We start from the raw sequence: 24,574 nt of genomic DNA, 5'->3' as shown, positions 1-24,574 counted from the left end.
GGCTGCCCGGGCGCGGGGCCGGCGCCGGCGCGGCGCGGGAGGCGACTGAGGCGCGATGTCGGTGCCGCTGCTCAAGATCGGGGTCGTGCTGAGCACCATGGCCATGATCACCAACTGGATGTCCCAGACGCTGCCCTCCCTGGTGGGCCTCAACACCACCAAGCTCTCGGCGGCCAGCGGCGGGACGCTCGACCGCAGCACGGGCGTAAGTGCCGCGCCGCCCGGCCTCCCCTGTCCCCTGCGCCGCGCCGGGCGGGACAGGGACGCGGCGCCTGGGGAGGAGCACGAGACCGGGCGGGCGGGGTTCCAGCGGGTCCTTCCCTCGCCTGGTCCCCCGGAGGGGCAGGGGTGCCCGCTCGGGGGCTCTGCACCCCGGCGTCCTATGCGCTAATTCTGAGTCCTTCGTTCCAAAGCTCAGGAAACTGAGGCTGGGGACTTGGGGACTTGTCCAAGGTCACTCAGCAAGTATGGGGCGGAGGCGCCGCTAGACCCCACTCTGGGCTCGCCCCAGCCGGAGCGCAACCCGCCCTACTTAGTCAAAGCTGGACTGGACCGGGAGTGGGCCCCGGGGCACAGGGCACCGCTGCCCTCCGGTCCCCATACGAGCGAAAGGAAGGGCCGCTGGGTTCGCTCCTCGGAAGAGGGTGCAGAGGAGCCGGGCGGGGCCCCGGAAAGCGGCGCGCTTCTGTTTCTCCCCTGGCCTCGCCCACTCCTCCCTCCTCGCCAGGAAATCGCTGCTTTTCCCGTCTGGGGCGCTGAGGCAGGGGGAGCAGGCGCCTGGGGCTCCTGGGCAGGACTCGGGGCGGTGGTGTGGCGGCTGGAGCGGCAGAGCTGGAGCCACCCACCAGCCAGGGGTCCGCGCTGCGGGAGGGGCGCCCTGGCCGGGTCCCCACGAGTGGCGAGGAGAGGCGAAGGGCAGAATCTCCATCCCGCTCCGTTTCTGCCGCCGGAGGCTCAGGCTCTTCCGGAGGGCTCCACTGTGTGGCCCTGCCCGAGACCCCCACTCCGTGCCGCTCCCCTGTGCTTTCAGAAGTAGGAGCTGTGTCCTCTAGGATTTGGTTCCCTGCCTCTGGGCCCTGGGCTCCCGAGATTGGACATGAATGAAATTAAACACATCACTACTATAAATTCTCCCGCGCAGCTCCCCCCACCCGCCCCATCTAAAAATAGCAAGCAGGTGACCGTGCCAGGGGCGGTGCTGAGATTGTCAGGGGCAGGACGTGTGCTCAGAGAGCGCGGGGCAGGTCCACCCGGGGGCCTCTGGTGTCGCAGTGATCTTTGGGCAATCCTCAGGACGGAGTCGGGGTGACCCCTGCACAGTATGTCACCAGCAGTTTGGTGACATCAACCAAATGGCTCGTGGGTGGGAGCCCTCACAGAGTTGGAGCCAGTGTCCTCGCCAGGCTGCCAGCAGAAAGCTTGCGGTGGCTCGGGGCTGGCGCAGCCCGGGGCTCTCCAGGGCTGCTGGACCCAGGGCCACGGCTGAGGGTGCCTCGTGGTCTCCAAGTATCAGGGACTGCAGGGCAAGGCTTGGCTGAGCCTCCCTGGGAGGCGGAGGTGTCCGATTCCTGTCGGCCACCCAAAGGGTCACTTCCTGCCTCCCCCTCCAGCCCGTGGCCTCTGGTCACCTCCCATGTGCCCAAAACATCTGTTTAGTCAGATGTCAAATCTCTAAGCAGTCCTGGGCTGGATTTTTAAACTTTAAAGAGCATGCCTGTTGGACTTCTCTCAGCCCTGGGCACTCTAGCAGGGGCCCTGTGCCTCTGTTCCCAGGACCTCTCTTCCTGGGTGGGGTCCAAACATGTCTTTCCTCCTTGCGCCTTTGGGCCGCCCCCGTGTGCCTTCTCCCTGGGGCCGGCCCTGAACAGTCTGTGCCGCGTTGCTGCCCAGGCCTGATCTTCCCTTTCCCTTTCCTCCCTGCGCCTTCACCTCGCCTGCCCCGTGACCCTGCAGGTGCTGCCCACCAACCCAGAGGAGAGCTGGCAGGTATACAGCTCCGCCCAGGACAGCGAGGGCAGGTGTATCTGCACAGTGGTCGCCCCCCAGCAGACCATGTGTTCCCGGGATGCCCGCACGAAACAGCTGAGGCAGCTACTGGAGAAGGTGAGTCCACACTGGCTGTGTGTGTGTGTGCCCAAGGCTGCCAGGTCCGTCCCTGACCTCTCCTGGCACAGCCCCACCTAGATATTTGTGAATGAACGAGCCGGTGGGTGAATGGGTAGGTGGATGGGCAGACGGATGGGTGGAAGGGGATACCCAGGGTGGCCCTGGAAGAGATAAATACACCTGTTTCCTGGTCCCTGTGGACACCACTGAGGAGCCCCAGGGGTGCAAGGAGACTAGACTCAGGGTCCTCTGCTACACACCCACTCCCACTGACGCTCATTACGCACAGTCTAAGAGCTCAGAACTGCCGCCAGGGGCAGCTTGTCCGGGCTCAGCGATGTGTGGCCATGTGGGTTTTACGTGGTGGGGCCTTTGGTCCGGTGTTCCCCACTGGGGATGCCTTCCATTCACAAGGACCACGTGATCACGTCATAATGCACTCGGGGCGGCCTGCGCTTACACATTGCTCCATTACTTCACCTAATCTCCACAGCAACGTGTGGAAATGGGGTGAGGCTGCTTGCTGATTTCAGAAGGGGAAATGTGGGGCTCCACAGAGAACTGACTGGCCTGGCCCAAACAGCCGGTTAGCAGGGGAGTCTCCATGGACACTCCTGGAGCAGCTTCCCTCTTTGCTGGGCCTCCACTCCCCCCAGGCCTCCTCTGGCATGCGGTGCTTCTGCGTGGGGTCCCTGGGCAATACTTCCTAAGTGGAGGGGGAAAGTACCCCTGCTCACCACCAGGGAAAGGAGCAGCTTATATGTGGCACTTATGGTCAGGGCACCATCTGCAGAGTGGGGCCGCACCAGACCCACACACCAGTAAAGCCACGACTTCCTGCAGACCGGCCTGGGATGGGGACCCTCTGTGACTCAGGACACCCCCTCTGCTCCCCTTCACACTGGGGAAGGCACAGGCTGTGGAGGACAGCCACCCCTCCCGGAACCTGGTCCCAGTGCTCTCCTCTCCTTGCCCCCAGCTCAACCACACCCCCCATGCTGCGGGCAAAGTGGGGCCCCGGTGGGACTGTTTCCTCAGCTGTCAAGGCGGGGAGTGGGCCGGAGGTCCTGAGGGTCCCCAGCAGACTGCAGTTGCTGGGCCCTGTGCCTGGTGCCCCTGGAAGGCCCGACCTCCCCTCCTGGGCTGGTGGAGGCCTCCCTGGTTGCCAAGGAACAGGGTGTAGTTTTTTTTTCTGCCATCTTTAGCCACTTGAATAAATCATTTGCAAAGAGTTACAGAGAAATGCATTTGACGGATCCCACAAACATTTATTAACACCAAACAAGGAGGGGGGATAATAGAGCCTTTAATTATTCAGACGCAGGAGGGAGGCTGGGGTGGAGCCTGGGGCTGGGGCCCTGGGGGAGGCTGGCGGCAGGGAAATGGGTTCCAGAAGCTCCAGGGCCCCGGGGAGGAAGGCCTTGAGCTTTCCTTTCTGCCTACGCAGGCCACAGCTCTGCTTAAAAATTTAAAGCCCTATTTCGTGCTCGCGGGCACTCTATTTTCGGCGGCACAAGCCATTGGCTGGAAGAGAGGCCACCTCCTTAGTGGCCTTGCCTTGAAAGGGGCAGATGGATTGCGCATCCTGAGCGGCTTCTCTGCCCTTCCTCCTCCTCTCCTCCGGGGCCTGTGGGGTGGGGGAGGGGCCCAGTCTGAGCCCCGCCCTGAGGGCCTCAGTGGGCGGAGCCAGGTCCTTGTTGTAAGACCCGGCTTTGTGCAAAGAAGGCGCCCTGGGTGGGATCTCAGAGTTGCTCTTCCGGGGCCCCCAGAGCAGCGGGTTGACTGTGTAGAGTCCTTGGGGGTGGGTGGCAGGGCTGGGACTGAGCCCTCCGAGAGTGTGACTCTGAGTTTGAGAGGCCAGGCTTTGGTACCCGGCCCTCCAGCCCTCCCCTGGCCATGTGGCTGCAACAAGTGTTTTAACTCCTGGGCTCCTTGGTCTCAGTGTGTGAAACCACTCAGAATAGCTGCTCTCCCAGGGTGCAGAGGTCCCGTGGGCTACATAAGGGACAGACTCTCCCAGTGCCTGGGCTCCTAAGGGTGTTCAGTAGGAACCAGCAGTTAGTCACTCACCGCAGGCCGGGTGTGCAGGCAGGTGACCCCTCCCTCTCCGTCACACCTGCTACCACACTGGCTAAGGTGCGGCGTGGCTCTGTGACCTTGAGTGTGCCTGTTGGCTTCTCAAGGACGCATCCTGGAAGTGATAGGATTTGTGGACCCAGCAGAGGCTGTGGACACAGATGCTGTGAGCACAGTGGTGACACTGGACTGCTCTAGCCGAGGACTCCCTGGGGAGTGGCCAGGAAGCATGGGGTGAGAAGAACTTCTCTTAGGTAGCTGGGTGGCTTGGCTTCTTTAAGTTTGTTTTTAAATTGAAAGTCTCATCTTTAAAATCTGAACTGTGGTAAAGTACTGGCCCCTCCCCGGGGGCAGGGCAAGAAAGCCCGCCATGTGGTGTGCAGTCTCCTGACAAAACCAGGTGAGCTCAGCAGGCTTTGCTCTGGTTCTTCTGCTTGGCCCTCAGCTCGGTCTCCTTGGGAGAGGGTGGGAACAAGGGTCCTGATCGGAGCCGCCTATGGGGTAACAGGTGTGGGTGAGGCTCAGCTCCCCAAGAGTTTGTGTCCCATGAGGTAGATGGGACAGGTGTGTGGCTTGGGGCATGAGGTAGGACTTGCAGGATGACCAAAGCCCGACTTTACAACTTTTCCCCAGAAGTGCTGTGGTTATCCAGAAACAGAACAGGCCAGGTGAAGGGTAGCAGGGAACAAGAAGCAACAGACAAATATATTTCCATTTCCAAAGAAGTTCTAAGGAGAAGAGATGGGGCCTAAGTCACCCCCCACACTGTATCTTACAAACCTGGAATTTTGAAGTAAATCACTGTATGTCACTTCCAAATCACAAGCCGTAAAGTCCCATGCATTCTTAAGTACTGATGTCAGCAACACTCATCTCCCTCCTACCGAGAAGGCTTTTGGTTGCTCTCTTTTAATATTATTTTACTATTACTTCAGAGGGGGGATTGACAGAAAGAGGTGGGAACCTCACTGTCATCTGTTTGGTCACCGGGAAGGCAAAGCTCAGCCTTAGACGCAGATGCTTGTTTTCCTAGAAGGGAGAGTATTTTCAAATTCAGCAAAAGAGCAGAAATGGAGATTTGCTGTTTGGAGGTGCCTTCTTCCTGGGTAATTGGATTGGATTCAGAAAACACCCCCCACCACTGCGGCGTCCCGGCATCCCAGCTCCTCCCTGCCACCCTGAGCACATTTACACAGAGCCACAAGCCGCCTTCCTGCAAATGAAATGCTCTGGCAGGTGGCTGCACTAAAACTGTTTTTCTTTTAAGCTCTCTGGAATCCTGTTGAATATTAAAGTCCCATCTCGAGGCGAGACTCAATTCAGATCTGCCTGTAAAGATGTAAAACAGCGATCCTTCATTTGCTGGGTGATTGATTCCTGACTCTATGCTCCGAATGTGTGTGTTTGCGAGCAGTCATCTGCCTATGATAGGGTGGGGTGTGACGGATGGCGCGGGAGAGGGGAGCGGGCTCGGAGTGGAGACTGGAGCGCGGCTCTCGTTCTTTCATCCCGCACTTTCCGCCACCACCCTTGCAGGAAGACACTGTGAGATTGAGGGGGAAGGGGGACTTGTACCTGCGGGTGGGGCAGACCCCCGTCCTGTTCACCCCCTGCTGTTCATGCCTGCCTCGCTGGGATCACTGTACCACATAGACAGTGTAGAAGGAGCCCTTGCCGCCAAACAGAGAAGAAGATAAATTGCCCCAAGCCCTCTGCTGGGGAGGAACCCAACCTCTGCCCAGCTCTGCACTCCTGGTTGTAAGAGCCAGGCTGGAAGATAGCAGAGGGGATGCTTACCAAACCAGGTGCTTGTGTTCAGGGAGCTGGCAGTCCCGGAGCTGGTGATTAACTAGGAACTAACGCATGGCAACCTCCGGCTGCCAGGTGCGGACTGTGGAGGGCCTGGGTGGTGTGGCCCGGGCAGCTCGAGTGTGGGTGCCTGCTGTAGCTCTGGCCTTGAACCTGTTGCCCTTTTGGCAGGTGCAAAACATGTCTCAGTCCATAGAGGTCTTGGACAGGAGGACACAGAGGGACCTGCAGTATGTGGAGAAGATGGAGAACCAGATGAAGGGGCTGGAGTCCAAGTTCAAGCAGGTGGAGGAGAGTCATAAGCAGCACCTTGCCAGGCAGTTCAAGGTATGTGTCCCTGCTGTCCTGCCCTGTCTTGTCCACGTCCTCTCCTCCCGTCTCGCCCTCCTCTTCTCCACTTCGTCCTCCTCGCCATGTCCTTCTGTTCCTTCCCCCTCCTCCTCCTCCTCCTCATTCTCCTCTTCCTCCTCCAAGGCTGGGCTTGTTTTCCCTTCCTGCTCCCTGTCTGCCCACAGAAATAGTGATTTGAGAGCAGGAGGGATATAGAACGAACCCTCGCCTTACCAAGAGCTGTTGTCCTTGGCATAGAGAGCCACCTACCCTGGCCCTGGTCTGGTAAAGACACCAGGAGAGGGGTGTGCTTGGCGCCATGCAGCACAGAGTAGCCCTGGTTTGGAAGCCAGTCCGGTTTAGAAGCTGGGGTCCCACACCTTTCGCTCCTCCAGCCAAGTCGCACTTGAGCTGCGAAGGAACATCATTTTGGCCCTTGTCATTCCACAGCTGCCGCAGGTAATCACATTAGCTGAGGATTAGCTTAATTGATTAGAGCTGTTTCTGAGCAGGGATCACTCGGGGCAGTCTTTCACATCTGACCCAATTTAGCTATGACAAGGCACGCTATAGACGCAGGGAGAAAGAGAGCCCAAGCTCTCTCTCAGCTCGGAGTAAGCATTTCGTATCTGCAGGTCACTCTGGACATTAAGACCGCAGTTCCTTCCACCTGAAATTCCATATGCATATGTACAAGTGTGTGTGTGTACACCAGCTGCACTGCTATTAGATTGAGAAATTATATGCCACCTTAATTAAGGTGTATGCGCATGTTAATTAGCAGTCAAGCCCTGATGTAAGTGAACAGGTCAAATTACACAACCTCCTCACTTGGCTGGAAATTGCTGACGTCTCTGTCTCTGTCTTCCTGTCCTTTTATGCTAATGCTTTCCTTTGATGTGCTCCCAGTATCAAGCAAGAACTAATCCTCCTCTAAAAGCTATACACTAGATAGATGAAGCGGCAAGCTAACAAAGCCATAAATCTATGTTGTAAATAAAACACCCCCAGGCTTGGCCCTGTTGAGGTGAAATGCCCAGGTTGCTCTTGTGTGAGGCAGGTGAGCGTCTTTGTCCTTGTCTCCAATGTGTCATTGTGAACTACCCTGAAGAGAGAGTTTGACCTTTTTGACCCAAAAGAGATGGTCTTTTGGAAAAGGCTAGCATTCTCCTTGTTGGTGCCTGGCAGACCCTTCTAAAGATGGGGTGTCTTCAGCAACCACCAAGTTTCTTACCTTTCTGGATATTGTCCCCAAAGACATTGTCTGAGTTCCAAATTGTGCCTTTGGGGAAAGAAAAACAAGCCCTTGTCTTTTGTGTTGCTTTCATTGCATTAAGACAGTCAAGCAAATTGCTGTGAGGGAATCTACATCGTGTTTAAGTCAGTTTGTTTTGCTAGCATTAAAGTGTGATTTAAAAAAAAAAAAAAAAGAAGTGACCATGCAAATATTTGTCTCTGTGTAAGGCAGGCTAGTGAGCTAGTTTTTCAACAGTGTTTCATTTTCTTGCTTGCAGGGCTAACTTAAAAGCGTTTTTACAATGCTGCAGTGACTGAAGATGCAGTCCACTCCCATGTAACCATGAAAGAGCCAGAGAGCTTTTTGCACCATGCATTTTTACTATTATTTTCCAATACTTAGCACCATATCACTAAGGAACCTTGAATCCACCCAGGATCCTCCTTTGCATGCGACTCTAGATGCATTCCATGAATAGTTTGAACCCTTGTCAATGCATTTTTTTGAAAAAGAAAGAAAAAAAAAGAACTTTGTGTATGTGATTTAAAGCATGTAACCTTAAGATGTTGCATTCTAAACTGACAATAAAGACCTTTCCCAAATATGTTGGTGTTCTGAGGACTGTTTAATATGCTCTCCTAACCCCTTTGGACCAGAATAAATAAATGCATAACTAAAGCGGCAGCGTGCACACCTTCCCTCGAGTAGGGAGAAGCCAGGCTGAGGCAGGGTGTTACGAGTTCTTGCATGCACCGCACTGAACCCAGCTTATTTTAACCTTGCAGGCGATAAAAGCGAAAATGGATGAACTTAGGCCTTTGATCCCTGTGTTGGAAGAGTACAAGGCCGATGCCAAATTGGTATTGCAGTTTAAGGAGGAGGTCCAGAATCTGACGTCAGTGCTTAACGAACTGCAAGAGGAAATTGGCGCCTATGACTACGATGAACTGCAGAGCAGAGTGTCCAATCTTGAAGAAAGGCTCCGTGCGTGCATGCAAAAACTAGGTAGGCCCAGCACCCTGTGGGCGCAGCGCCTCGCCGCCGTCCCCGCTCACGCACACTTAGTGGTGGTGCTGAAGGGACAGCGCCCGCTCAGGCACAGACTTAGCGGTGGTGCTGAGAGGACAGCGCCCGCCACGCCAGGCTCGGTGGTGCTGAAGGGACAGCGCCCGCTCGCGCACAGATTTGGTGGTTGTGCTGAAGGGACAGCGCCGTCCCACGCAGGTTTAGTGGTGGTGCTGAAGGGACAGCGCTCACCTGGCTTCCCGAGCTGGTGGCTGTGATAGGGCCCTGGGTAGGGCCACTGAAAGACAGCAGCCCAGGAGCATAAGCAGCACCCGCCCAGGCCATCCCCGTGCCCAGGCCCTGCGCAAAGGCCAGCTCTAGACCCCTTTACTTCGCACTTCTGAAAAAGAACAGGACGATACTAGATCCCTGTACCGTCTGACGGAGGAGGCGTGTGCACATGCGTGCGAGGGTGTGTGCATGTGTGTGTGTATTGTAAGTGTGGACTTTTAGGACACTAGTTAAATGGGGCTGGCAATACATCTCCGATTCCTCTAGGTTCAGAAGACAGCTGATGAGGCCCTTAAGAGGCTGAACCACACCTAGTTTCAATAAAAAGGAAAAATGGATTCAGTCACACAACAGCAGAAGAGGTACCAGTCCCCACAGGCAAAGGAGCCCTCAGCAGTCAGGGTGGGTGGGAGTTGGGAGGAGTCAACTCGGCGTTCCCTCCCCAGGTAGGTGGCCTCCTGGGGCTCGATCATGATCGATGACCCACCTACCAACTTTCAGTTAATGTCCTAGGCAGACTGGGTACGTTGGGGTCCACTTTCAATAGCACATTTCCTATCGAAGTCCCAGTTTTTCTTGAAGATTACCCAGCCTCCCCCACCACGTGCTTTTAGCACAAGGATGGTTCCTTTCCATACTGTATACTTTCTAGGGGAACTCAGAGCCATTGTTAGGATAATGGTGCATCATGAAGAATTCCCCAGGCTCTGTTGTTCTAACCTGTTCCCTTTTCCCTCCTCCCGCCCCTTGCCTTATGATAAACAAGGAATCCAAAAAAGAACAAACACCTTTAAAATTCCCGGGTGTTGCTAGGTGGAAGAGAGAGAATATTTAAAGGGAACAGAGCCAGCCTCAGTCCTGGATCACTCCTAAATGCTATTCTGGGCACCCTTGGTGAAGCAGAAAGCTCCTGGTCTGGGGGCAGAGTAAGAGGGGACACTGGCCGTGTCCCTGAGAGATCATCTACTGCACCTGCTTTGTGGAGCTCAAGTCGCAGTGTGGTGGGGACGGCCCCAGGAGGGGTCTGGGATGGATGGTCCCCACCAGCCCTTCCTGTGATGACATCCTAGGTGCTGGCCAAGTGTTTGGAATACTAATGACCTGAGAGATGTGTGTGTGAATGATTGTGGGCCCAATGATTCCTTCCCTGTGTGTGGTCTCTGGGTCCCTACCCACAGTGGCCCCCCTCTCCTGGGTGTTCACACTCCCAGTTAGCAGAAGAGCTATGTTTTAGTGCATGCTGTTGTTCATTTCCCCACAAGCAATGTCCCTCTCTGGTACACAGACCACATGTTCCCGGAGACAGGGAGAGAAGGACTCCATGCCCTGCAGTCCCCTGAAGGAGGCAGGGGGGCAGGGTGGGAAGTGGCAGTGGGAGGTACTGATGTTGAGTATCTGAGGGCTGTGGGGAGGAGAACTGGGCTTCCCAGCTGTCCTGACCAAATTTGAGTAGCTGGGTGTGTGCACCTTATGGCCTAGGGCCTGGAGTCCTTCATGTGGTTATGCTTAGGCTGCTGAAACCATTGATTCGGAGCAAAGAGAGAGACCAACTATGTCCCCATGGCTGTGTGGCACCACACACTGGGAGGACAGTGAGCTGTGGCTGGGGACAGACCCCGAGGCACAATGGCTGCAGGAGGCCCATGCTCTGTGATTCTGGCACACAGCTCCCTGTCCAGCAGGGGCAGCCCTGACAGGCAGCATGGAGACTCCCAAGTGCCGCTTGATAGCTGCCGGCCTCACCTGGGCATTTGCCTTCTCGAGTTTCCACTGTCTCCTCGTCTGTAAAGGAAGGTATGGGAAGTCCCTGGGCCCTGGGGGATACAGTACAGATGAATTCTCAGGTGTCGCTCCTGTCACTGGCTGAGTGCTGCCTGGTAACAGGACAGGTTGGTATGAAGGTAGGTAGCTAGGCAGGTAGGTAGATAAGTGATGGACAGAGGTGATGGGGTGGATGGATGAATGGGTGAGTGGGTGGACAGTGGGTGGATAAACCATTGATAGCGTTGATAGGTGATTGATTGATGGATGGATAGGTAGGTAGGTAGGTGATCGAATTAGAGGACAGATGACTGATTGACAATTGATAGACATCTAGATAGACTTGGCAGCTGCTGCCCCCCACTTCTTCCCAGGCTTATTCAGCTCAGTAACTTAGGGACCTGATCAACATCCCTGGCTACTTAATTAGCCATTGCTTTAGCTTTGTAACAGGCAGCTGTCTCTAGCCTGTCCTAACAGCCTGTCCCCTGGTGTGGCAGTGACAGGGACACAGCTTCTGTGCTGTGGAGCCGACACTGTCTGCTGGCCCTCCCGGCTAGGTGGGATTCTGCAGGAAGCTGCAGCTCGGTGGCTGGCAGGGTCCCTTTTTGTCTCCTTGCCCCCCTGGTCCTTGGTGTGCCTGATGTCTTTGTGGGTTCAAGGTCTGACTACAGGTTCCTTGACTTGGGATTAGGGCCTTGGTGTCCTTTCTGGGACAACAAAGGCCAGGTGTCCTTGCAGCCCTCAGCAGTCCTGGTTAGAGCTCTTCTTGCTGTGAACAATCCCTGACCCCAGCGCATACACAGAAACATGCAAAACCAGGACCAAGATCCCATTGCGCTCCAGTCTCCTGTTTCCATGGGAGTTCATGTTTTTCCCCATGGCCCAACCAAAAACTTAAATCCCAGCCTCGTACTTGTAGGCCTGGAGGTTGAGCCTGGCATCTCCTAACCTCCTCTGGAAGGGAAGCCCTTCCTCAGGTTCCTCTTCAGCCTGTCTCATCCCCAGGGAAGGGAGAGGCAGTATTGCCCTGTGGCCCTCCTGGTCCCCCTGAGGTGGGGCTCAGTCGGGTAGCAGCCACTAGACTGGAGCCAGCAGTGCAGCTGAGACCCAGCCACCTCATGGGCCGGGGCGTCCTGATACTGCAGGCCTTAAGAGTCCTCTGTCTGCCCCCAGTCACACACCATCCCTGCATGCCTGCTGCTGGCTTCCTTAGTTTCTTCTCTTTTGAAGCAGGGAGGGAGTGTCACCTGTTAGTGAAGCCCACTGGCCCTTGCCACAGAGTCCTACCAGCCAGAGGCAGCAGGCGGCAGGGTCCGCCGGAGAGTAGGTGGGAGCTCCTGTCCCTGGGGGAGGTTAGGGGGTACCAGGGTGATGCTGTCCATGGTGCAGGCCCTGCACTCTCCACTGGGAGCCCAGTCTAAAGACTACTCTTGTGCCTAGTACTGGAGAGGTCAGGAAGGGTGGCCAGGCAGAGACCCGCCCTCACCTCCCACCTGGAGCTCTGGGTGGGCCTGGGCCTGTAGGCCGAGGTTGGGAGACTTGTGCATTCGTCTGGGATCAGGAGTTAGGGTGCCTCTGTCTGAGAAGAGCCCTTACGAAGTGAGGAGCCAACCCCACATGCCGCTCAGGGCCTGACTCCCTTCCGGCTCCTTCCAGGAAGTCCTCAGGGTAGTCTGTGCTCAGGGGTCTCCTGCCAGGTCAGGAAGGGAGAGGGGGTCCATGGTGACCCTCTCAGTGCCCACTCAAGGATCTGGGTCTCAGGCTGAGGCTTTGGTGGGGCCTGTTGGTGTCATTTGCATTGTGGACATTTGTCTGTCCAGTCCAAACTTCTTCCCACCTAACTCTTCCCAGGGTTCTGGGGATAAATCTGGGAGTAGAGGCAACCCATCCCCTCTGCTGCCCTCTGGGGCTTCCCAGAGACCCCCGTGGCCTGGCCTGAGCGCCATGGTGGTATTTCTCCCTGGGCCTGTCCCTGAGATGGTGTGGGTTGCTCTCAGAGCACACTCCTGGTTAGAGCTGGAGGTGCCGGCTTCCACCGCAGGGGCGTGGGTTTGTGCTTGTCTCTGCTTCCAGCCTGGCTGGGACCCCTGCTTTGAGACCGTCCCTGCCGGTGCTGCTGCTCCGTGCTCTGCCTCCTCTGTGGTGGAGCCTGCAGGCCCCCTCCTGCGCCTCCTCCCCTCCCCTCCTCCCGGCACCCCTCCCCTCAGCCTGCGTGAGTGCTCGTGACCAGAGAGGGACACTTCACTGCCAAGCTGGGTGTGCCAAGGCTCTGCCGAGGCTCTGCCGTCGACTTTTTTAGATCCTGTCAGTTCCCGAGGTCTTGGCAGATTCAGTCTGGATGGAGAACCAAAAATAACTCCCTGAGTCAAGAAGGGCGGGCAGCCTCCAGCCCCGTGGGCCCCGGGAGCTGTGCCCGAGGCCAGCAGCTTGGAGCGTGGTGCGCATGGCCGGGGCTGGCCTGCTGGCACTGTGGCCGAGTGTGTGTGTGGAAGGGGGCACCACAGAGGAAGCCCTGGCGCCTGCACAGCCAGGAGGTCCAAGTGGGCGGGCACTGGCGGCCCTCGTGGAGGCCGTCCCCAGCCCGGCTGTGCTGAGAATGAGCCCCCTTGTGTGCGGTCAACTTGAGCTCACCATGACGTAGCAGGGCTCATGGTTTGTGGCTGGCATCGCTCTACCTCTTTCCCAGCTCCCTGCCCTTGGAGGGGTCCTGGGCTCCTGCTCCTTGGTGGGGAAGGCGAGTGGCCGCAGTGCCCTGGCCCGTCCCCACCATCCCCCTGCTGGGTCAGACAGGGAGGCAGTACAGTAGGATGTGCTGAGAGCCAAGCCACTCGGCTATTCCTGTTAGGGACAGGGGAGGAAGACCTGGGCCCTCGTGTCCCTGCAGGAAGTGTGCAGTGCCGGCCAAGGTCTCCAAGGGCCTGCAGGGTGAATTCAGGAGGGGGGTGAGGATATAGAGGCAAAAAGGACCAGGCAGCACCAGGCCTCTGAGCTGAGGTGGGGGTCCAAGTGTGACACCCGGGACAGGTTCTGGTCCCCTTTGGGTGTCCTTTTAACCTGGGAGGGGCTCGGTGGATTTGGGACACAGCTTGAGTGTGAATCCAGTCTGCGAAGACGCAGTGGCCCTGGGCAATGGGACCCACAAGGTGCTGCTGGGTGGCGGCCAGCCACTGTGACCTGGGGCCCCCGCCCAGTCACCCTGTGGGCAGTGGCTCCTTTGGACTTCAGAACCTCCTCCCTAGGTCAGGGACAGGTGGTCCCTTCCCCCTCTCCCTCCCCCAACAGGAAATTCACAGGGGCCATGGCCCTGTCTTAGTGGGTGCTGGCGGTGGACAGAGGGAGGGGCTGGGGACAGGGCTGTCTGTGCGGGAAGCTGGCCCCCTTGGCTTCTCCTGGTCCCTGCTGTGCTAAGAGGAGGCTGCCGTCCATCCCTGTCCCTCAGGTCCCCCAGGCAGCCTGGTAACCCTGGGGTCAGCAGAAGCAGAGAAAGAAAGAGCCAGGCCTGGGTTGGTGCCCAGGTGCCCCCACTGCCCCCAGCCCTGCCCACTGGGGGAGCGGCACGGTGGGTACGCTGGTCTGGGCGCTCATGGAAAAGGACTGTCCTGGGAGGTTTTTCCTTCGGTGCCTGCAGACCCGGGCCATCGCTGAAGGCCCTTCTCCCCCGTGTCTCCTCCCTGGGGCTTGGCCAAGGCAGGGCCGTGTGCACAGAGCCCAGCAAGCTGGCAGAAGCCTGGGCCTTGAGGGTCCGGAGTTGAGGTGAGGAAGTGCAGGACCCCTCCAGGAGGTGGGGGCAGCGGAGTAGGGACGGTGGTGGCCTTTCTTCTTCCAGGCTGGGCAGAGGCGCTGGCCAGTGACTTCGGTGGGACTCGGCACGGAGCCCAGCTTTCTTCTGCTCACAGCAGCTCTTAATCCAGCCAAGCCTTCCGCTGCCCAGAGACGCACTGTCCTGCCAATGCAGGGGCCCGGGCTCAGCCTTTTCATCCTCCCAGGCTTGGCCGCCACTGCGGTGGACATGATCACCCCACTTTGTTTTAGGATGCAGCGGGGGGCACCCCGAGACAACAAGGTGGTGGCCCACGCCAGCAGTAGCCCAGCTGTGCCCTCCAGAGCTGGACTCGCTCTTCTCATGTGGGGGATTATTCCGGCTTCCCCTGGTCCCTAGGTTAAGTCCCTGACAATCTTCTGTAAGCCCCGGATCTCCTCTGAACTTTGCCGAAGCCTGTGTACATATGCTAACGCGGCCCTGAAGGGTGAGGGGAGAGGAGGCTCTGTGAGCCGCCACTCAGGGAGCTGTCCAGCGCCGTCCTCAGGAATGTATTGCCCTTCCAGATGCACCGGGACAAGTGGCTCTGGAACAGCTGCGTGGCTGCCAGTGGCAGGGGTGGCATCTCTGCAGGAGGGAAGTTGAGTGAGGAGTGTCGGGCCCAGCCTTGGCACTGCCTGGATGACAGGGTAGCCCTGGGCACATCCCACGGTGTCTCTAGCCGCCATCGGTGAGGTCTGCTGATGTCGTGTCCAAGATCCCGTCAGGTCTCAAGCTCGAAGCCTAGGCCTTGGCCCACATAGTACTGGTGCGTGTCTGAAATCCCAGCTGCTCTGGAGGCTGGAACAAGAAGGTCCAGAGTTCGAGGTCAGCCCGAGCAGCGTAGTAAGACCCTGTCAGGTGTCCCTAGCAGCCTTATGAGGCTGGGCTGCTGCTGCCCTTATTCCTAGGGGAGAAAATTGACTGCTAGGCTGGCTCCTCCCGGAGGTGCGATGCGGGTGTCGTGTCCAGTCCCCGGACCTGCTGGGTGTGGCTGCTCCTTCTCCTTCCTGTCACAGCCTCTGCTGCTCCTCAGTGAGGACCATGAACAACAGGGCAGGAGCAGCTGCTCAGCAGACCTGGGGTGACAGGGGCTTCTGGGGGGGCCACTGGCAGGCCAAGCCTCCCTCCACCCCCAGTCCTGACCCCTGTGTGCTCTGTTCCAGCCTGCGGCAAGTTGACGGGCATAAGTGACCCGGTGACCATCAAGACTTCCGGCTCAAGGTTCGGGTCCTGGATGACAGACCCTCTGGCCCCGGAAGGTGACAACAGGGTAAGTGTCCCCTTATCCTGTTGGGGGCCACTTGGACAGCGTGCTCTCATGGGACCTGGCGGGACTGGTCTCCAGCACTTACCCCAAAGTCAGTGCGACTCCCACCACAGCTCCTGCTGAGGTCACAGCTGCAGGGGCTCCTTCAAGGCGCCGGGCACTGGGCTGGGCTGGTGCTGAGGCCTTCTGTCCCAGGAAGGCCGCAGCCCATCTCTGCCTCTGCTGCGAGAGAATCCATTAGGCCTTTCTTATTTTAATGACGTCTCATTTGTATTTCATTTGCCATTCCTTTTATGGCTGATAGAAGCTCGTGTTCCCTTTTGATTTCGGGAAAAGGCCTCCAGTTCTTTTTTCCTGGGCCTTTCCCGGGGGGAAGCCTCCAAAAAGGATAGGCCCCCCTCCAGTGGCTCTGCGGTCCTGTTGCCCTGGGGCTGGTTTGCGGCTGGAGCCCTTTGGGAACCAGAGCGAAGGCAACTGCTAAGGGCGGAGGAAGCCTGGCCCTACCTGGACCACCCTGAACTCCTCCGGGCCCAGAGAAGTCAACTTTGAGACTCCAGATCCTGGTGCTTTATCTGGAGAATCTGTACTGGAAAAGGCTGGCTGAGTTCCCTTTCCTGGGGCCTCTGGTCCTGGGGACCCGAGTGGCTCTCTCCTCCCTGCAGGTTGCTCCGGCGTCAGGGTGCCTGAGGCTTTGGTGTCTATCTGTCATGCTCCAGTGGGCAGGGTCCCCACCATGTGGCCCGCACGCCATTGGGCAGTGTGCCCTGACCCTGCTGGCGAGCTCCACACAGCTGGTGGGGTGCATAGGATGAGAGTCTGGCGTTGGGGCAGGGGAAGGTTTTTTCATCCTATTTTCTGAATGCCGATGGCAGACGCTTGGAAATTTTCTAACAATGTCACTGGTGTTACTCTGGGTGTTTTTTCCCTTGCATCCCACCTGGAAAGCCCAGCTCTCTCTCAGAGTTGGGTTAGGAGCATCCTCTTGCTGTGCGTGTGAGTGACAAAAAAATGGGAATAAAAACCAAACAATGTAGTTAGTGCACACAAGCACAGCCTGTGTGCCCGGCACCGTTCTGAGTATTGATGTCCAGATACTCCGTGTGCGAATGCAGTCACCCGGTGTGTGTCCCCAAGCACACTGTATGCCCCACCGTCTCGGGGATGTCTTTCTTCCCAGGCTGATGAAGACAGTGTTCTCGCCACCTGTGGGGAAGGGTCCCACACCCTGCCCAAGTCTCAAGGAGGCCAGCCCTTGGCCTTACTAAGCACAAGTCTCGGGGGCCACTGGCACTCTGGGTTGGGGCCCCCAATGCCACCCAGGGGCCTCTGTGCTCTCCACCTGTTGCTTTACCCCCCTCCATGGCAGAGCAGGGGCCTACTCCTGACCCACGTGGGCCCGAGAGCAAGAGCTAGGTACCGTCCTGCCGAGAGGGGCCCACACCTGGATGTCTGGCCATGTCCAGCCCTGCGAATCAGCCTCTCAGCCCTGTTGGCCTCCGTTCCCTTGTCCTGGAGGGCCCTGGTCCAACCATTGCTTTTGGAGCAACCGAGGAGCCAGAGCCTGGAAGCTGAGGCTGTTTGCTTTGCACAGCGGAGTGAGGGTGTAGGTCTACAGAGCTGCCGAGGTGCCTGTGGGTGCTTTTGAGAATTAGACATCATTTTCCGCTTTATGGCTGCGGCACCCTTCAGCAGAGGAGGCACTGGTGGCAGGCGGAGTGCCAGCGAAAGCACCTGCGGGAGAAGGGCTGCCTGTGAGGGAGCTGGTGGCAGGGCCTCGCAGGGGGAGGGGGGGCGCTGGGCTGGGGGTGACACACAGCATGGGGGGCGCTGCGCCAGGTGCTTTGGCAGCCACTCCACACCATGGCCCTCATCTCCCAGCCTGCTAAGTGACGTGTCGCCGGGCCTGCCGTTGAGCTGGACCAGCAGTGTTTGTTCTGTGTTGGTCTTTTCCAGTCTCCCATCCCATTTTGATCATATACACGCAGGAGACCAATAACTTGGCCAGAAAAAGAAAGCAGTCGATGCTGGCCTCAGGGCAGGGTGCTGTGAAGGGCGCGGCGAGGGCTGGAGGGGAGAGCTGCTGCTCTGCTGCCTGAGCTAGCCGCACTGGGCCACCCTGCAGGGCCTGCTGGCCCTGTGCGGAGCTGTTAGCAGAGTAGCTTGGACACCCTCCCTACCGCCCTGCCTCCACCCGTTTATTAAGCGCCAGCCGTATGCTGAGCCTGGTCCCCTTCTCCGGCCCTGGGCGAAGGAAAGCTTTACGGCCCTGTCCACGCTTTCCGCTTGATGCATGAGCCACCCGTCAGGCTATGACTCTGACTCCAGGAGACCCCATGGCTCCAGGGACCCGGTTCCTGGCTCTGACCATGGGCCGCCCTGCCTGAGCTCAGCTCTGCTGCCTCTCTTGCTGACCTGCTCTGGCCAGCGTGTGTGGACATTAGAAAGGGGGCCTGCGTAGCCCTTCCCCAGCCCAGGAGGCTCAAGTTCACAGGAGGGGAGTAAGGGTGAAAGCACCGCTGTGTTACGTCAGTGCCCGCGTCCCTCCCCACCATCGGAACACCATCGAGCCATCTGGGTCCTCTCTAAGATCCTGCAGCGTCCAAAGGGGGACGATCCAGGATGCACGAGATTAGGCAGAGGCCGCCGGATACCTGCAGCTCCATCCTAAGCCCCTCAGCTCTTCCCTCAGCGAGCGGGGACGTCCTTGGGGCCACCCCTCCCCTCCGCCTGTCCTTCCCCGTGGCCCCACGCCCCCTCCACCCCTTCAGAGCTTCCTAGTGCTGGCCTCTCAGCATTAGCAGTTCCGGCAGGAGCACGTGTGACAGCTGCTTGCCTGGCCACAGGGAAGCGCAGACTGGGCCCAAGTCACTAAGAGGCCCTTTAAATAGCACCGCTGCACAGCCCCCGTGCCAGCCACCTCGCAGGTCGCCTGAGGAGGGGCTGGGTTCCCAGGGGGACCAGGATGAGGCCTCCTCCCTGCCCTGCCCCGGCCGGCTGGCCCTCTTTTCTGAAAAGCGGATGAAAATGGGACAGTGAGGAAAACCAGCACTGTCACTAAACACCACTAAGAGCAGCCATATGGGGCTGCGCCACAGCAGGGAGACCCAGTTTCTCCCGGGGAAGCAGCGCTGGGTGCCTCATCTCTGAAAGAGGCATCTAGGGCTCGGCTGATGCTGATGATGGGCTGCACAGATGGGGGAGGGGGTTGGGCAGGGCCTCAGGTCCTGCCCCATAAGGAGGCAGAGGCCGGTGACACCAGGCTGCAGGACGTTGCAGAGTAGATGTGAAAGTACCCTTCTTAGGCCCGCACTGTAGAATTAAGGAAGTGTCAGCCTGCACTGTAGAATTAAGGAAAGGCCTGGGGACATGTGGCTGTGGCCTGCTGCCACTGGGGTTTAGAGATCCCCAGCTGCCCTTTGGGAGCCCCGTTCTCTCCGTCTCTGCTGGGGGGGAGGGTGCATGCCGTCGGCGGCATCAGAGGTGTCACTAGGGAGTCCTGCCTGGGGTCCCAGTAGGAGCTGTGGCCTGGAGCCGGGCTCTGGGGTTGGAGCCACCGGACCTTGAGGCTTGATGTCCCTGCCACCCTCACGTGCTCTGTGACCTTGGGGCATCCTTAGCTGCCCATGGGGAGACAGAAGCGATGCAGAGAGGCCCCGGAAGAGGCTGTGGGTGCTGGGGTCTGGGCGGGGTGGCTGCAGAGTCGCTGTTGTTCCCCCAATCCGTGCCTCGGTGGCCCCACTTTATGGGGCAGAGTGACGATGACCTCTGGAATTAGTAGACACGACCCATTTCAGGGGCCAGGGTGTCACGGCCCCGGGAGGCCACTGTGGCTATGCAGAGCCGCTGACAGGCAGACACCTCGTAAGGAGCAGGGCGGTGGCCGCCACTGCTGGGCGGGTGAGCCCGAGGAAAGCATCTGCTCGCTGGTGCCCGAGTTAGGGATCCGGAAGCAGTGGCCTCAGGGGCCCCGCCCTGCGCCCTGTGTGATCAGAGGGGTCCCAGCCTGTCCATTCCTGGTGTCGCAGGGTGACTTCAAGGCTGAGCACCGAGTGGCCAGGGTAACGTAGACAGACTCGACCCTCAAGACTGCTGGGGCCCAAGGTGTCCATGTCACTCTGCAGCCACCCTGGGACCGAGTTCTTGGCCCGCTCTGCCAGGGCTTGACAAAGCTTCCTTTAGTCTCGTTTCCCACAACGCAAGCCAGGACTCGGGGCCTGCTCTGGGCTGGCTAAGGCTAGGTACATGCGCTAGGCTTGGGCTGTGACGTGGGGACCAGCGCTCTGTCCTCCAGGGGAACAGTGAGCAGAAGGGATGGGCAGGCTGACCGAGGGAGATCATGGCAAGGACAGCGGCAGGCTTCGCAGCTCTAACTTCGGACATTTAGGCCCCGTCATCTCTGTTGCGAGGCATCTGGGCATTGTGGTATGGTTAGGAGCTTCCCTGATCTCTGCCTGCCGATGCCAACCATTATGATTCGAACTCCCCAGGCACAGCCCATATCCCCTGGCCAGGCCAGTGGTTTGAGGCCCAGGTTCGGAATCAGCCCTGTGTCTGTCCTCAGCAGAGTTGCCGAAGCTCCCCGACCTCAGTGTGTTAGTCTGCAAATGGAGTAGAACCAGCTCTGTGGGTGCACAGGCTGGCCTGAGGACTGAAGGCAACAGGGGAAGCTGGCACCCAGCACCATGGCCACCCTCAGCAAAGGTACATGGTGCCCAGGCTCTGCCCAGGACCTGGAGTGGGGCCCCTTTGGGGATCCTTAGAACCACGGGCCCTTCCAGAAAGCACTAGAACCACATCTCCCCAAAATCCAGCGCTGCCTTGGGAGCTACTTTCCCAGAGACAGACATAACAACATTGATGGATTTAATAAGAGCCTGGGGCCTCGGAGAGGCAGGGAGGTCAGCATGAGTGAGGTAGAGGAGGCCTTGCCCGGCATGGAGAGCAGCTCCTGATCCCCAGCCCTTAGGGTCTGCCTAGGTGGCTCTGTTCTGCTCCTGATGGGCGACTGCCGTGGGGACACTATGATGGCCATGTTTGCATGATAGAAACGGGCAGCCCTTCAAGGCCCTCCGGAGCCACTGTGACTGTCCCTCCTGCCCCGAGCTGCATTTGCAGAAGGCCTTGGGTCCTGGGTCTAATTTACCAGCAGACAGAAGTAAACGCCACTGAAAAATCGCTGGTCATTGAAGACTGATGTCAGAGAGCACCGGACCCTGGGGACCCAGGGACAAGTCACTGGCTGTCTGCCATCACAGGGAGGCTGGTGTGAGAACAGCCCCCAGAAATGTCCTCCCTGAAGAGGGGGAGCCATAGCTCGGGGTGAGGGTTTCCAGGGAACCACATGGGTGCTAAGCTGAGCAGAAGCAGTGAGCCTCCCCCCCCCCAGGACGGAGCCGAGTGGGGGCCGCGGAAGGTGGCAGGTGGGTCGCTTTTAGGCCGTGTGATTGAGGGGCTTTTGCACATGGCCCTGGTGCCTGCAGCTCCCCTCTCGATTCTAATCCGTGACCCACATCCTGGAGGGACGTTCTGCGGGCGGGGAAGGGTACTAACAACCTCAAATGAGCCCCGGTTTAAAAAACTCTCATTAAAAACAAAAAGCGCATCTGCCCAGGAGCATGTGAATGGATGTCACAGAACAGGGTTATGATATTTTTTAAATTTCTAACGCATGTGTCGTGCCAAGTCTGAAAGCACCCGCATCCCTAATCTCTCCTGCAGCCGCCCAGCTCTGATGGGTACAGCAGCTGTCTTATTGCCAGACAGATGCACGGGGAGCGGCATTAGCCTGGCAGATTCTCGTCTGCTAACTGCATTGCTTTCTCATTTGCTCCCATATTGGTGGAAAACGACTAAAGGATTTTGTTCAAAGTCTAGACAGTTCCCAAGTCAGCTGGCATCTAAGCAGCCAGCGGCACCCTCTTCCTTAGTAGCCCAAACTGGGGCCACTCCCGGGTTTGTTATCTGAGTGATTTCCACAGCCAGAGCTGTCTGCAGAGCCCCTGATCTTCTTGGAGAAGCACTTCCACCGGATTAGGTGTGACCTCAAGTGATGACGTCCGCAGCCTCCCCAAGGCTAAATTAATGACGCTGTGCCAGGCTGATGCCAAGATTCAGCCGGTGCCGCAGCGGGACCTGGCATGGTGGAAAGGCCTCATGCGTGATGTCTCGCTGGCGTCCAGGAACTGGCCCTCCTCAGTGACCTTGAAAACCCGTTGTCACACAGATGAGAGTCGCCAGGGCTCTGAATGTCTGTCTTTGCCCAGGGCCTGCAGGTGTGCCCTTTCCGTGCCCTCCACCATGGAGATGTGGTGAGCTAGGCTGGGCCTCAGCCATGGACAGGGCAGTGAGCAAGCTGGTGTGGCCACAGCCTCACAGCCTGGAGGGGTCTGGGCCCAGGGCTCAATCTGGGCCCAACAGGGTGTTCAGGGTCACATGCTGATGTGGCAGCTGCAGCCCGTGTGTGTCATGAGGCAGCATGGCCCAAGCCATCCAGTCCCATGCTCACCTTCTCTGGGTGTCCTTCCTCATCTTACAGGAGTCATTCTCTGGTGAGAACGTCACCCTGTCCCTTCTGCAAAGCCCTGTGGGTTTGGAGGAAGGACGACACATCCTAGTCTTCTTGTTTATGTTTCCTTCTTTTCTTTTGCTTTTTGCTTTTTGCTTTTTTGAGATAAAGTCTCACTGTGTAGTCCAGGCTGGCCTTATTGTAGCTCAGACTGGCCTTGAACTTGCAGCCATCCTCCTGCCTCAGCCTCTGGAGTGGGGGATTACAGGTGTGCACTGCCAAGCCCGGCTCTTTAGTCCTAAGGAATCCTTTCTGGTTCTGTGAGGTCCTCTTGCAAATTCCAGGTGGGAGGGTGCGGTCCCTCCTTCCCCACGAGCCCCGCCTGGCCCACAGGCAGCACTGACCAGGTCTGCTGTCTCCGCAGGTCTGGTACATGGACGGCTATCACAACAACCGCTTCGTCCGCGAGTACAAGTCCATGGCGGACTTCATGAACACGGACAACTTCACTTCGCACCGCCTCCCGCACCCCTGGTCGGGCACGGGGCAGGTGGTCTACAATGGCTCCATCTACTTCAACAAGTTCCAGAGCCACATCATCATCAGGTTCGACCTGAGGACCGAGGCCATCCTCAAGACACGCAGCCTGGACTATGCCGGCTACAACAACATGTATCACTACGCCTGGGGTGGCCACTCGGACATTGACCTCATGGTGGACGAGAACGGGCTCTGGGCCGTCTATGCCACCAACCAGAATGCTGGCAACATCGTGATCAGCAAGCTGGACCCCATCTCGCTGCAGATCCTGCAGACCTGGAATACCAGCTACCCCAAGCGCAGTGCCGGCGAGGCCTTCATCATCTGTGGGACCCTCTACGTCACCAACGGCTACTCGGGGGGCACCAAGGTCCACTATGCCTACCAGACCAACGCCTCCACCTACGAGTACATCGACATCCCCTTCCAGAACAAATACTCCCACATCTCCATGTTGGACTACAACCCCAAGGACCGCGCGCTGTACGCCTGGAACAACGGACACCAGACCCTCTACAACGTTACCCTCTTCCACGTCATCCGCTCCGACGAGTTGTAGCTCCTCCACCCAGAAGCCGAGGGTCCAAGTCCTCTCCTCTGAGGGCCCCCCTGCCCCGTGAAACAGCTGCCAAAACAATACTAAGAATACTAACAATACTAATTTTGAAAAAAAAAAATCATCAGCAATGATTCTGGCGCCGAGGGACGACATTGCCTCCGCGTTCCTCCCGCTCAGCTGGTGGGCAACAGATTTCGGAAGAAACCCCCATATTTGCAGCTGGAACTGCAGCCCAAGCCTCCGTGCCCTCCCCACACCCCGTCCCTCTCCGGTCCAGTAACCTACTTCAGCAGCAAGGCAATGACTGTTGGCCAGTCCCACCCCAGGGCAGCCCACTCTTAGGATCGCATGGACATTCCCTTAGGTCGTGGGCAGCGCCGATGGGCGTGACGCTCCCTTCGCCCGGAGACCCCCGCCCGCCTGGGCGGCCCCCTCTAGGGCAGGAGGAGCGCACATCCGTGGCGGCTGCATTTCCAGACTGTGCTGTGTCTTAGATTAACCGTGTTGAGGCTGCCAGTAGCTCATGGACCTGTGTCTAGTCCTTCCCGAAGCGACGGTGGGCGTGTGTAGCGCAGTTGCTGTACCCACGTTTGGACTCGCATACCCCGTAGATATATCGTGCAGTGTCTGTCTGTTCTCTCCTTGAGGTGGTACCTTCGTGCGTTTAGTGTATGCGATGGATGTTGTTCATGCAATGCCGTGGTTTGGATTAATAAGTGGATGGTTCTTGTTTCTAAAAAGAAATCAGTGTTCACCCTTATAGAGACCTAGTCGAGTTCATGTTGATAATAATCAAAGGAATTCCTCTCTCCTTGTTCAATTACCTGGATCGTGTAACTGCAGATGCGAAGGGCTTGTCTCGGGAAACCCCAGTTTCCGACGGGAAGGAAGCCACGGAAAGCTCACTTTTTAGGTTAAAAAAAGAGGGAAACTTTGTACTATCCAGTTATCTAAGGAACAATAAAAATATTAGGAGATGTTTTTGCTCCTCTTGTCATTCCTGAGGGTTTGCAGATGTGTCCCGAACATGAATGGCCCTTCCAGGAGGGGACAGAGGGCTTGGGTAGGGGGATCCCCCACTTCCCCAACCCCCAGCCACACAGCCGGAACCTGACAGTCAGCCCAGGGCTCCCTCCCCTTCCGGAATCCAGGGTGCCAACCAGGGCCTGCACCTGGAGATGCCCGCTCCCTTTTCCCCCTCAGGGGCATAGCTGGGAGGAACCTGGGGAGAGGAGACACCAGCGAAGAGCCCCAAGAATGCCAGTGAGGCACACTCAACCTCC

At 58.0% G+C, this 24,574-nt stretch overlaps 1 protein-coding gene across 2 annotated transcripts; it reads left to right on the top strand.

The window, feature by feature from the left end:
* Nucleotides 1-6: 6 nt before the first annotated feature.
* On the top strand, nt 7-24,273 carry Olfm1 (olfactomedin 1). Of its 2 annotated transcripts, XM_005415081.2 has the most exons (6): nt 7-205; nt 1,954-2,103; nt 6,163-6,318; nt 8,344-8,563; nt 15,584-15,690; nt 22,617-24,273. In XM_005415081.2, exons 1-6 carry the CDS (start codon nt 56-58, stop codon nt 23,289-23,291), a joined length of 1,458 nt encoding a protein of 485 aa, XP_005415138.1. In that variant the 5' UTR covers nt 7-55; the 3' UTR covers nt 23,292-24,273. The 2 variants fall into 2 exon arrangements, with proteins under 2 accessions (XP_005415138.1, XP_005415140.1); XM_005415083.2 differs by lacking the exons at nt 8,344-8,563; nt 15,584-15,690; nt 22,617-24,273 and adding an exon at nt 7,836-8,162.
* The last annotated feature ends 301 nt before the right edge of the window (nt 24,274-24,574 follow it).

This window comes from Chinchilla lanigera, unplaced genomic scaffold, assembly GCF_000276665.1.
Source record: "Chinchilla lanigera isolate Chin_1 unplaced genomic scaffold, ChiLan1.0 scaffold00332, whole genome shotgun sequence".
Taxonomy (NCBI): Eukaryota; Metazoa; Chordata; class Mammalia; order Rodentia; family Chinchillidae; genus Chinchilla; species Chinchilla lanigera.
The sequence above is the reverse complement of the archived record's forward strand: the minus strand, read 5'-3'. Positions and strand labels throughout refer to the sequence as shown.